The 14,483-nt window shown below is 38.8% G+C and overlaps 1 protein-coding gene and 1 long non-coding RNA gene across 4 annotated transcripts in view; one reads left to right on the top strand and one right to left on the bottom strand.

Annotated features, from left to right (window-relative positions):
• Window positions 1-4,874: 4,874 nt before the first annotated feature.
• Window positions 4,875-14,483, bottom strand: part of efna3b (ephrin-A3b) — a 209,876-nt gene continuing 200,267 nt past the window's right edge. For all 3 annotated transcript variants that reach the window (XM_062991925.1, XM_062991926.1, XM_062991927.1), the window contains one exon: window positions 4,875-5,381. In XM_062991925.1, coding sequence (XP_062847995.1) covers window positions 5,260-5,381 — 122 coding nt within the window. In that variant the 3' untranslated portion in view covers window positions 4,875-5,259. The remainder of the gene's footprint in view (window positions 5,382-14,483) is intronic.
• LOC134310360 (uncharacterized) lies at window positions 5,215-12,261 on the top strand. The gene is made up of 3 exons (XR_010011291.1): window positions 5,215-5,299; window positions 10,386-10,435; window positions 12,200-12,261. It is a non-coding gene; the product is annotated as an uncharacterized LOC134310360 (long non-coding RNA).

A 14,483-nucleotide genomic window follows, 5' to 3' on the forward strand; every position in this document is an offset into this window, starting at 1 on the left:
TGCTCCAGGGGCGCCGTACAATGGCTGACCCTGCGCTCTGACCCCAGCTTCCAAACAAGTTGGAATATGTGGAGAAAGTATTTCATTGTATTATATACAGTATGTATACACTGATCAGCCATAACATTAAAACCACCTCCTGGTTTCTACATTCACTGTCCATTTTATCAGCTCCACTTACCAAATAGAAGCACTTTGTAGTTCTACAATTACTGACTGTAGTCCATCTGTTTCTCTGCATACCATTTTAGCCTGCTTTTACTCTGTTCTTCAATGGTCAGGACCCCCACAGGACCACCACAGAGTAGGTATTATTTAGGTGGTGGATCATTCTCAGCACTGCAGTGACACTGACATGGTGGCGGTGTGTTAATGTGTGTTGTGCTGGTATGAGTGGATAAGACACAGCAGCGCTGCTTGAGTTTTTAAATAGTGTCCACTCACTGTCCACTCTATTAGACACTCCTACCTAGTTGGTCCACCTTGTAGATGTAAAGTCAGAGACGATCGCTCATCTATTGCTGCTGTTTGAGTTGATCATCTTCTAGACCTTCATCAGTGGTCACAGGACGCTGGACACAGGGCGCTGTTGGCTGGATATATATTTGTTTGGTGGACTATTCTCAGTCCAGCAGTGACAGTGAGGTGTTTAAAAACTCCAGCAGTGCTGCTGTGTCTGATCCACTCATACCAGCACAACACACACTAACACACCACCACCATGTCAGTGTCACTGCAGTGCTGAGAATGATCCAACACCCAAATAATACCTGCTCTGTAGTGGTCCTGAAAGAGTCCTGACCATTGAGGAACAGCCTGAAAGGGGGCTAACAAAGCATGCAGAGATACAGATGGACTACAGTCAGTAATTGTAGAACTATATGTTAAGTGGAGCTGATAAAATGGACAGTGAGTGTAGAAACAAGAAGGTGGTTTTAATGTCATGGCTGATCGGTGTTTATAACAAATAAAGGCATTCTATTATATTTGGACACTACATATGGACAGTATATTTGTTCCTTAGTAAAGTGACTTATTGCTTCACAACATGTTTGTTTAAGGCAGCAGATTTATTTGCAAAAAAATCAAAAGATCTATTTTATTCAACAAAATAACCCATAATATGGCAGAATTAAGAAGAGAAATGAGAGAGCTTAAACGGTGTCACTGTACTTTAGGCAAGCTTTGTCAGGTTTTAAAAAAATCTAACAATTGAGAGTCAAAGGTTAAGAGATTCAAAACCCAAAGTATAAGTATTCGATTAAAAAATATAAAAAGTTCTGGAACATATTTCATCATATATTAAATATTAGAGATTGCATGACTAATGCTGGACTTAATACCACTAAAACTATGCTAGATTATTGGCTGGTTCCAAAGCAGGTGTAGGGGTGCATATGTCATGTTAGAAATCTGATTATTGGCTGACTCATACAGACCTCAAGATTTTTATTATGAGATTATTATAAGATATTTATGCATATAAACATGTTGATCGAATTACTGAGGAAATTTGATTTTGCACTTATCAGATTCCTTTGTACATTTAACCACAGTCTTATTAAACAGTTTTGCTTCAGGGCTGATTGCTGAAGTTTAATGCTGCATCAAAAAAGAAAGAAGCAAACAAACCTCACTTGCATGTCTTTGGACTGTGGGAGGAAACCGGAGCACCCAGAGGAAACCCACACAGACATGGGAAGAACATGCAAAGTCAACACAGAAAGGACCTGGATCGCCCCACCTGGGGATCGAATCCAGGACCTTCTTGCTGTGAGGCGACAGTGCTACCCACAAAGAGTCTTATAGCATTTTTGACAAACTACACTATATGGCAAAATGTTTGTGATAACCCTTGGTGAGGATGAAACCTCAGTGGCCTTTACAGAGCACTGACTTCAACACTATAGAACATGTCTTAAATGTATAAGAGCATTTACTCCAAGCCATTCTCGTCCAACATCAGTACTCTTTTGACTTAATGGGCATAAATTCTAACAAGTGCACTCCAAAATCTTAAGGGAAGCCTTCCCAGAAGAGTGGAGGCTGTTATAAACACAAAAAGGGACCAACTGTATTAATGTTAATGGTTTTGAAATAGAATGTGCAACAAGCTCATGGTCAGGTGTCCACATACATCGACCAGGCATAACATTGTGTTGCTGCCAAAACAGCCCTGCAACTGTGATGCACTGTGTACTCTGACACCTTTCTATCAGAACCAGCATTAACTTCTTCAGCAATTTGAGCTACAGTAGCTCGTCTGTTGGATCGGACCACACGGGCCAGCCTTCGCTCCCCACGTGCACCAATGAGTCTTGGCCGCCCATGACCCTGTCGCCGGTTTACCACTGTTCCTTCCTTGGACCACTTTTGATAAATACTGACCACTGCAGACCGGTAACACCCCACAAGAGCTGCAGTTTTGGAGATGCTCTGACCCAGTCGTCTAGCCAACACAATTTTGCCCTTGTTAAACTCGCTCAAATCCTTACGCTTGCCCATTTTTCCTGCTTCTAACACATCAACTTTGAGGATAAATTGTTCACTTGCTGCCTAATATATCCCACCCACTAACAGGTGCTGTGATGAAGAAATAATCAGTGTTATTCACTTCACCTGTCAGTGGTTATTAAGTTATGCCTGGTCAGTGTATTTTTGGTCATTTAATCTATTTAGCACAGTATGCAGTTGGTTTGAGACAGAATGGAGAAGTCTAATTACATTTCCTGATATTTAAATGGTAGAACATTTTCTTTATTGATTTAGTTAGCTTATTTAAACTATTTCATTAGGCAAGTAGCAAAGCAGTGCTAATGAATGATTTCTAATCTCTAATATACGACAGCACTGCTGGGCATTTGAACGCTGGGTCCCAATTTTCAAATGTGTATTTTGCTTGTTAAGATCTTTGCAGCTTTACTATCGTGGACAGTTTGATTGCTGTTCAGAGAAACCTTTTCCCCCTGTCTTTCTTCAAACAGGACAAGTCTGAATTATTGCGGAAGACTTTTATAGTCAATTGGACAGTTTGATTGCTGTTCAGAGAAACCGTTCACTGTTTTTTTCTGTGATTTGCATGGCATGAATATGTTTTTTACCTCACTTATCATTTACTCAGTACCATGTACTGGCCAACACTACTCTTGCCTCTAGTCTCACCCTCCTTAATTATTTTAGATTAGAAATGTCGTCTGTATACACCAATTTATCAGCTCCACTTACCATATAGAAGCACTTTGTAGTTCCACAATTACTGACTGCAGTCCATCTGTTTCTCTGCATGCTTTGTTAGCCCCCTTTCATGCTGTTCTTCAATGGTCAGGACTCTCCCAGGACCACTACAGAGCAGGTATTATTCGAGTGTTGGATCATTCTCAGCACTGCAGTGACACTGACATGGTGGTGGTGTGTTAGTGTGTGTTGTTCTGGTATGAGTGGATAAGACACCGCAGCGCTGATGTAGTTTTTAAACACCTCACTGTCACTGCTGTACTGAGAATAGTCCACCAACCAAAAATATATCCAGCCAACAGCGCCCCGTGGGCAACGTCCTGTGACCACTGATGAAGGTCTAGAAGATGACCGACTCAAACAGCAGCAATAGATGAGCGATCGTCTCTGACTTTACATCTACAAGGTGGACCAACTAGGTAGGAGTGCCTAATAGAGTGGACAGTGAGTGGACACGGTATTTAAAAACTCCAGCAGCACTGCTGTGTCTGATCCACTCATACCAGCACAACACTCACTAACCACCATGTCATTGTCACTGTAGTGCTGAGAATCATCCACCACCTAAATGATACCTGCTCTGTGGTTGTCCTCTGGGGGTCCTTAGGATAAAAGCAGGATAAAAGCAGTATGTAGAGAAACAGATGAACTAGTCAGTAATTGTAGAACTACAAAATGCTTCTATATGGTAAAAATGGACAGTGAGTGTAGAAACAAGGAGGTGGTTTTAATGTTATGGCTGATCAGTGTATATTGTAGGTCTTTGTATTTATTGTACTATTGTTTATGTTACTTATTGATTAATATACATTCATTGGATCATCTTTAGCTAATGCTTTATTTCTTTAGGTCATTCATGGTTTGTCAGTAGCCCATCCCGGAAACACTAAACACTATGCAAAATAGAAATAAACCCTGAGTAGGGCACAAGCCCATCACAAAGTTTCATACTTTTACTTGACTTACTTGTACATAAACTTGATCAGAAGTCATGTTATGAAGCAAATAGTTCTCAATAGATATTAGCAGCCTGGTGAAGGAACTGACTCGCTGTCTAGGATGCAGGATGAGGAAACTGAGTCGATATAAAGTTGTGGCTGTTGACACTAAGCAAGCTTAAAATTTTTTCAGTTTTTACGTCACTCTGCTAAACTAATTAGGACTTTATTACCCTATTTTATTTAAAACAAAAAAACCCTAGCCTTTCAGATGGCCAAATGGAGAAAAAGATAAAGAAGTGATGCATTTAGGGAGACTGCATTGGGGGACTAAGCAGGATAGCTACTTAATATTAGCATTACACCTCTAGTAAGGTAATTAAATACCTAAACAGACTTAATTTATTACTGCCTCTAACGTTGTAGTACAGTACTGCTGAGATTTTTGTATGAGATTTGTATGAGACACAACCCATTATAATTGTTAAACTCTACATTTTTATCACTAGCATCCACAGTTATCTGAAATACTGAAAAACCATGACCATGACCATAAATGTGTGGACATGTTGTTTCAGCCACACCTATTGCTATCAGGTGTATACATTTTCAGTTATGTACCATAATGCTTCAGATTTGTTGCACATGTTCTTTTACGTACATAAAAAAATTAGACTACGCTACTGGTTTGTAACACCTGGCTTTATGGTGCTCTGTGGTACCAATACCTCCTGCTACAATCAGATTAAATGAATTATTGGTAATAGTTTATTAAGCTAATCAGATTGAAGGGGGGGGGCCTTACATATAGCGTGATGTGCAATCAGCATGTGTGTGAACACTTATTCCCATTTTACACACACATACACACACACACACAGTTCCTGAAGCTATGGCCCAAGCTGACATTCACGACCCACTGTTCCACTGCAAATAAAGGCAGTAGCAACCACACCACTGTGGAAATCCTGACGGAATCCTGTGGAAATCTTTTCCTGTATTGTCTTGATATTTAAGTTCTTCCCCATCTCCTGTCCTGCCCGATGACTTTTCACAAGCCTTGCTAGTGAGTTCCATCATACGAGTGCTAGGAGACGGACAGCGCGACGAGGAAAAGCGCCGCCACAGTGAGTAAAAGCCGGTCCCGTGTCGGACTGCTCCCACTGATGCTCTTCTCCAGCTTTGGAATCTCAGGGTTGTCATAATCATCTAGAAAAAAACAGCAAGTAAAGGAATGAGTTAATTACATGATTACATGTCCAGCTTAAAGGAGAGTGATTGTTCATACAGTCTAGACAGAAGATCCCTACAGGCAAAATGTGATGAGCTATTTGAGTCATGTTATTACTTAAGAATGTGTTTACAGTGCTGGTACAACTAAGGAATTCAAAATGAATAAGAGGTTGTATTTCTGCAATTGTTCTAATGTAGTACACGCCTGATTGGCTAGTTAAAATGTGACCACAAGACAGTTGGTTGATTCAGCATTTTTTAAAAATACAGAATATTAGTATTCATTCAAGTCTGTTTATCACTGCATTCGTTTTGCTATAGTTTCTTAAAAAAAACAGCAGCTTTTAAATAGTCCATATGCCCAAAAAATATATGGACACGACCATGAGTTGCTGGACATTACATTTAAAACCAGCATTAACATTTTTACAGTTTTATTTTATATTACACAAGATTCATACAGTTTTATTTTGTCCCATTCTTCCTGCAAACACGTCTTAAGATGTGCAACAGTACGGCATCATCATTGTTACATTATTCATTTCAAAATTATACACACTTTCTGTATTGGGGACAGGTCATGATTGTAAATGACCTTTCCCAAGGGCACTGACACAGCCCCATACCATGACAGACCCTGGCTTTTATACTTGTTGCTAATAACAGTTTGGATGGTCCTTTTTGTCTTTGGTCCAGGCGTCCATTTTTTCCAAAAAAGACCTGGAATGCTGATTCATCTGACCACAATACACGTTTCCACTGTGTGATGGTCCATAGATGCCTCTGAGCCCAGAGAAGTCGACGCCGCTTCTGGACATGGTTAACATAAGGCTTCTTTTTTAAGTGCCATTTGTGACTCCACGTAACTCTGTATTGTAGTGCTTGACAAAGGTTTGCCAAAGCAATCTCTTACCCACGTGGTTATATCAGCTATTGTTGAGTGGCGGTTCTTGATGCAGTGCCGTCTGAGGGATGGAAGATCACAGGCCTTCGGCTTAAGCTTGTGCCCTTGGCCTTTACGCACTGAAATTCCTCCCGATGCCTTGAATCGTTTAATGATATTATTCACTGTAGAGGGAGAAATATATAAATCCCTTCCCATCTTGTCCAACATTGTTTTTAAACATTTCAATCATTTTCTCACACATTTGTTGACAAACTGGAGATCCTCTGATCATCTTTGCTCATCAAAGACTCTTTTCCCTTTCCTGGATGCTGCTGTTGTACCAAACCATGATTACAATCACATCATTATTTAGTTTTTTTTATCTCATTACTAGCCCCCATCCCACATTTTTTTGGAATGTGTGTGTGTGTGTGTGTGTATGTATATGTGCAATATGCTAATATATATGGTCACCGATATACAGAATAATTATAATAATAATAATCATAATAATAATAATAATAATACATTTGGTGCGTGTGTGAGATCTGATTGGTTAAACGGATGTATTTCTTTTGCACTTTGCCAACATAAATTAGGTTTGCATATCTTCTGTCTTTTCTCTAATACCTTTTTTCTCCATTTTTAATACTTCCTTTCTTTGTCGGTTCTTTTTTTATTTTTACTCTCTTGGGAGTGGCTTAATCTACACTTAAACCATGTAAAAATATATTTCCATCAAAGTCTTTAAAGTCTTCCAAAGGGGAGGTGTAGGGATTATCTATTTAAACAAAAAGACATATGACAGCCTGTTTGGCATATAAAGAATACTGGCAACATGACAAAAAAGATTAAGAGAGGAATGAATGCAGCCAAATACAGAAACATAAGACAGGGTTGCTGCCTCAGGGCCCAAACAACTTCTAAATCGTCACCATGCTTTCAAGTTAAGATGATGCTTCATTGTTTATCTACTCTTTGTTCATCAATCAGAACGCTGTGCACATCTAGCATACATTTTTAGAAAAGATTGTGTTCATGATGTGATTGTGTCATTATAGTTAATTCAAGTGCAAGTCTCATAGTATAAGCAGTGTTTTACTCATAATATAATGAAATAGAAATGTCTAGGAGCTAACAGCAGGGGTTTATTACACACATGAACATACAGTATCTGCGTCAGCTATGATAGTACATACTAAACCCAGGTTCAGCCTGAAAACACACATTCTTTTAGATACCGTGTTGCTCTGTGTCTGGTACATGTTATACCTTACGTCACACGACCATCCATCATATTAGTCATACATGTGTAGTTAAGCACAGATAAAGCAGAGCAAAGGTTAAATACAGACAAAAGACAGTCCGGTAAAGAGATGTACAACACACTGGTGCTGTGAAATATCAAGGTGGATTTTGGTAAAATTGGAATGGACAGCCACATGTGTTTCTTATCTAATAAACTTTCAAAAACATCAGTGTAGTTGAACATTCTTTGTATGGTCATGTAGGGTCACAAAAAGATGTCAAGAGATACAGTATATACATTTCCTGTCAGTCTAAAGTTTGAGCATTACAGCCCCAAATTGATGACAGGCGTATTTGTGGCAACAGTTTTAAAAAGGCTATTAATTGTTATAGTATGACTCTGTCCCCAATGCACGAGGCAAAGTCAATAAACGCTTATACGTTTGGTGCTGCACAAAGCCCTGACCGTAACCCCACAAAGCACTTGAAAATAACTGGAAAGTCAAGTGAAGGTCAAGCCATATCATCCATCATCAGTGCCCAACCTCACAAATGCTAAATGGGCACAATGAGCAGTGGGAGCTCAGCGGTTACAGTACTGGACTATTGTTTAGAAGGTCTCTGGTTCATCACCAAGTTGCCATTGTTGGGCATCAAGGTCCTTAACCCTAAATTGCTGACACTGTATTCTTTCAAAATTATAAGCCACTTTGGATAAAATAATTTGCTTACAGCAATACATTTGAATTTAACATTTTAAAATGTTATGGAAAGCTTTAATAGAACACCGAAGGCTGTTGTAGAACACTGAAGGCAAAGTTAAGTCTAACTCAGTAGCACTACCCATTGTTTTATAATGTGATGTTTAACAAGCTCATGAACAGTCACACATTCTTGCTGGTCCACTCAAAGACTTGATAATCTACAAAAGTATTCTCCTACTCACTGACCTTTAATATGATGACCTGCTAATATGCAAAATAGGTTGCTGGTTCAAACCCCACCACTGCCAGGTTGCTGCTGTTGGGCCCTTGAGCAAGGCCCTTAACCCTCAGTTGCTCAGACTGTATACTGTAACTATAATGTAAGTCGCTTTGGATAAAGGCGTCTGTTAAATGTAAATGTAAATTAGCAGCCTTTTAAACTTAATTGTGAGCAGCTAGTTAGTAAGATTAAACTATTTTGCCACTGCCTATTTACATGTTAAGTAATTATCAGATTTGGTCCCAACCTGCTCTTTTGTGTTATCATATGAATTCAATTGACTGGCATGATGCACTTCATCTTGGTTCTTCTTCTACCATTTTAGCTGTGTCCTTGAAATGGGTTGGAATTTGGGAGAAAAGCAAATAAAATGTGTTATTCTTATTATTATCCTCAATACTAAGTACTTATTTGCCTTTGGAAGCAATGTCAGCACTGTTCAGAACTGTTCATCCAATGCTTATACAGTAGATTAGATTTTTATGTCTGATTAGAAGTGTACAAGATCAACATGCACAATATTGAAAAATCAAGAGAAGGAGACAATTTGTTACTTTTGGGACAACTGTAAAGTATGGTGTAGGAGGAATAATGGCCTGGAAATGTATTACATTGCTTGGTATGGACCCCCCAGTTTCAGTGAGGGAACATCATACTACAGCATATACTGTATTACAAATATTATTCTAACTGAACTCAACACTTTCATGATGCACTGAAATACTGACCGTAAACAAGAATTACAGCTCTACACCTCTGCCCCACCTTACTAATGTTCCTTTGGTTAAATGGAAGTAAATGGAATGGGAATTCTAGTAAAAAGCCTTTCCAGACACATCAAATGTGTTTTAAAATTGGTTCCCAATGTTATGGCTGGGTGTCCACAAATGTTTGGTTGACCCAAGTCTTTTTTCAAGGTGTACAAAATACAGAATTCCATTGTATTGACCTTGTAGGCAAAATAATAATTTACATATGGCAGGAAAGGTCAAACTCAAATATAAACTAATCAGAACATCTGACTTCAATTACCCATTTTGTATGCGCTCATTATCCTGAGGGCTCAGATATTTTTATATTTTTATCAATGATCATAACTATTTTAAACATTTGTAAAATCATTTCATGGTGGCACAGTGGCATAGCTGGTACAGAGAGTCCTGCAAAGCTCCTGGGATTGTGGGTTCAAAGTTTACCTGAATTTTTGCACAGACTATGAGTTGTTGGACATGTTCTTTCAGTGTCTGTAAGTAAGTAAGTGGGTAAGTGTGTGACGCCCTCTGATGGACCAGCGCCATGATTGCTCTTGAGTAGAGTTTCCCGATATGCTTAAGAGCGAGCCACTGCAGCCCTGATCAGAATGAGTATTGATTTTTGAAGATAACATAATGAAAATATTAATGTTAATGTGTGTTTTTCATTACAAATGGCCCCCAGGCCACAGGTTGAAAGCCCCTTAAAGACCACATATATTTAAAGCACAGACCTGTCAAGCTAAGAAGCACATACATACCTCACTTCCAGAAAATGTGGGACATTCTGTAAAATGCAATTAAAAAGACCCACTCATCACATCTTTGCTTGCTCTTCTGACTAGTTTACAATGTAACACTTAACATTATATTTAAAGAGACATGAAAAAATTCCAGTACATCCAAAAGGGTTCACAAACATTTGCTTGCCACTGCACTCCATTTACTTTAAAGCCTGAGTGACAATGCAAAGTTGAAAGACATTCTTAAAATGTTCTTTACGGACTAGTAACTAATCTTATGCAACCTGTTGTCTCTGTGTGTGTGTGTGTGTGTGTGTGTGTGTACGTGCGGCTCATGACCTCTATGGCTCTGCAAAATGATGGGCAGATTTGTAAACACGCAACCTGCCACACGGGTCAGAGAAGACACCTTGTGACGTAAATCTGCAGACTGACAAATACTTTCAGTCACGCAACCAGTGTACACTTGTTCAGGCATATTGTTTAACCGTGGAGTGATTTGGGCATGGTAGCATTTAGCTTAGTAGCTATGTTTACTTGTAGCCTTACGCCCATAACCTTGGCATTAGTGTCACGTTACTAGGGTCAGGCTAAGGTCTACATTTTAAAAGAATGCATTTATTGTAATATTTACATATACTTATGTGGAGTCTATTTTCACATAGCCCAGATATTGTATAGCCTAGCAGCATCAGTCATTATTTAGCACATCTGTACCTGAGTGGGCTGCTTGGCTGACCTGAAATTTAAACCCTCAGCCTTATAATTGATAGCCTAGAGCTGGTTTGGCATTGTGATTCGATTAGCACCTTAGCCATGACTTCGCATTTTAGCTATACTTTACTTGCAGCTGTGGGATTTAATCTGGTTATGCAATCTTCAGAAATGCAATTTAATGTCTCACACTATAACATCTCTTTGTGATACATCTACACAAAGTAATCCATAGCAATCTGTAAAGAATGAAACTACAACCCTTAAAGATATTTACACATGTCAATCAAATTAAATAAGCCAGTCAATTTGTGGACAATGTATTAAATTGGGAGTGATGTGGGTCAGGCTAAGGTTTAAATATTAAAAGAATGTATTTATTGTAGTATATACATATCCTTATATTCAAACCCTCAGCCTTATGATTGATAGCCTGCAGCCATACTTCTATACTGCGTATAATACTGCATATTACTGGAAATGGTTTGGCATTGTGATTCGATTAGCAATTTAGCCGTTATTTAGCATTTTAGCTATACCTTACTTGCAGCTGTGGGATTCAATCTGGTTATGCAAGCTTCAGAAAAGCAATTTAATGTCTCTGACTAAAACGTCTCTGTCCTACATCTACACAAAGTAATCCCTAGCTAATTAATCAAAGTCATTTGTAAACAATAAAACTATAACCATTAAATATATTTACACATTTTAATCAAACTAAATAAGCCAGGGACTATGTATTAAATTGGGAGTGATGTGAGCTCAGTAGCATGTAGCTTAGTAGCTATGCTGACATGCAGCCTTATGCCCATAAACTTGCCATTAGTGTCACATTGCTAAGGTCAGGCTAAGATCTAAATATTAAAAGAATGCATTTATTGTAATATTTACACTTACTTATGTGGAGTTAATAATAATAATAAAGTATTTTATTCACAAGGCCTAGCTTGTTTAAAACACAGAGTCAAAACAGACGGACACGACTTCTGTATCTGAGTGGGCTGCTTGGCAGAACTGGAGTTCAAACCCTCAGCCTTATGATTGATAGTCTAGAGCCATACTACTGCCGATAACTGGAAATGGTGTGGCATTGTGATTCAATTACCAATTTAGCCGTGACTTAGCATTTTAGCTATACCTTACTTGCAGCTATGGGATTCAATCTGGTTATGCAAGCTTTAGAAATGCAATGTAATGTCTTAGACTAAAACATCTCTATGTGCTACATCTACACAAAGCAATCAAACTAAATAAGGGTAGTTGTAGCCTAGTGGTTAAGGTACTTGGACTAGTAATCGTAAGGTTGCTGGTTACACTGATGCTTTGGAAAAAGCGTCTGCTAAATGCCAAAAGTTTTAATGTAAATCAGCTGACTGTGAACCACATATTAACGTATTTTATCAAATAAGTCGGTGTCTGTGATTGTTTAAGAATTACTGTATTTGTACCCTATTTTTCTTCCCTCAGGTGGTTTGGGCATGTGCCTTTCCTAAATCCTGTAGACCTGAGGCTGACATGCTGCCAATGCCATTCCTTCTGGTCTACTCAAAAGCCTGAGAACCTACTAGACTGTTCTCTTCCTGACCCTTGATATAATGATGGACTCGTGTTACAGATATTAATAAAATAAATATAATGTTATAATAAACACTATGTACGTGCCTTTTATTAGTAGAAAATCTTGGCTGTAGCATCCGGCTAATAAAAAAAACAGCAGCTGATGCGACCCATACTTTTACCATAGCAACCTTTTAAGCTCAATTGTGAGCATCAACCTAATAAATCTAAACAGATTTGTGCTTGCCACTTTGGTTCCAAACTGCTTTTATGTATTCAAATATGAATTGAATTGACTGGCATGATGCCGTTCATCTTGTTTAGTCGTTTAGCGTTTAGCATTTTTCGCTGCATTGATATTTGTGTGGTAATAAAACAGCACTTAATGTGACACTTAATTAGTGTGGCCACCATTTAGCCAATCACCCTTCCAGATGCAGCATACAGGCAGCTGGGTTGGTATATGGGAGAGAAAAAAAAATTATTATAATTGTAATAATTAGTATTAAGTACAAACACTTTTTAGTTGACGGTAACCAGCTCTGAGTTCTGCTCAACACACTATATGGCCAAAAGTATGTAGACAGCCCTTCTAATTATGGAGCTCAGCTGTTTTATAATCTAATAATGCCTCCAACTTTGTGGGAGCAGTTTGGGCTAGAACTGTTCCAGTTGCTCAAAACAAGGTCTGTAAATACATTATATGCTCAAAGATATTGGGACACCACTTTTAAATTTTGAATTAATGTGTTTCAGACACGGCAATTGCTAACAAGTGTAATAATTCCATTATATAAAGGAAATACATTCTTCCAATTTTGCAGCAACAGTTTAGGGAAGGCTCAGCATTATATTGGCCCTGTATATAAAGCACGGCCTATGAAGACATGAAGAAAAGCTTGTTTTAAAGAAACTCCAGTGACCTCTGCAGAGCCCTGACCTCAACCCCACTGAACAGCTTTGAAATGAACTGGAACATACGTTAATGCTTTTTTGACCAACATTAGTGAACAGCTATATAAATGCTCCTTTAAATGGGCACAGATTTCCACATACCTGAGAAGTCTTTTCAGAAGAGCTATTGTTATAGCTCAAAAGATCACAAAGAGGAAACTCTATTTTAAGTTCTGTTTAAAAGAATAGCAACTGACCTTGCAGAACTAGTCCATTCAAGTGTATAACTACAGTACTTATCAATGCATGTGAGGGCCCCACAAAGCCAGCTTTTGGCCACTGGTGAGGCCCATTGTGGCTCCAACAAGCCCATGGTCAGGTGTCTAAATACTTTTGGACATAAAGTGTACATACACAGTTGAGTCACATTATTATGACCAGCAGCTAATATCCTAAGTAACTGGTGTGTGCATCACAGAAAGCAGCTGGGAGTGACTCAATAAAGTCATGGTAGGTTGTCACAGGTATGTAGAGCCACAGATGCTGGAGGGAGTGTGGGGGAGGATCCACAGAGCGACCACCATGATCGAGGTGGTCCCACAGATGCTCAGTTGAGTTCAAGTCTGGGGAAATAGGGGGCCAGGGTAGTACTTGGAAGTCTTGGTCATGCTCTTCCAACCAATGTTGGATAATTCCAGCAGTGTAACATGTCACATTGTCTTGCTGGAAGATTTCATCCGGCTCAGGGAAGACAATTTTACCCATGGTACTTTTATCCATGACAGCAACAAGGGATATACGTGCAGACAGCCTATCGCACACCTCATATACCCACCAAGCCAGCTCACAAAACATGACTTCCTTTATGAGTAGGAAGTGGTCATAATAATGTGACTTGACTGTGTCAATCCTACTAAACATCTTTTAAATTCAATGTTCCATAAAAGTCCCTGACTACCAACTGGTCCCACTAACACACTCCAAAATGCAGTGGAAATACTTCCCAGAAGAGTAGAGGTTGTTCCTCAAAGAAATTGGTTGGGGGATTTTATAACAATGCACATGTTTTTGTAATAGAATGTCTAACAAGATCACGGTCAAGTGTCCACATACTTTTGGCAAGACAGTGTATGTCTAGAAACCAGGTTTATTCTGTAAAGATTCTATTTTAAAGTTTTTATTCTTTAGCTAAAGTTCTGTTACTCATTTCAAGTCCACATTGGTTCCACATTTGCTTTTCGAAGTAACTGTTGAGTGGCTTATCGTAGGAGAAATTTAAACATCATGCACAAAATAATCA

Source organism: Trichomycterus rosablanca, chromosome 3 (genome assembly GCF_030014385.1).
Source record: "Trichomycterus rosablanca isolate fTriRos1 chromosome 3, fTriRos1.hap1, whole genome shotgun sequence".
Lineage (NCBI taxonomy): Eukaryota > Metazoa > Chordata > Actinopteri > Siluriformes > Trichomycteridae > Trichomycterus > Trichomycterus rosablanca.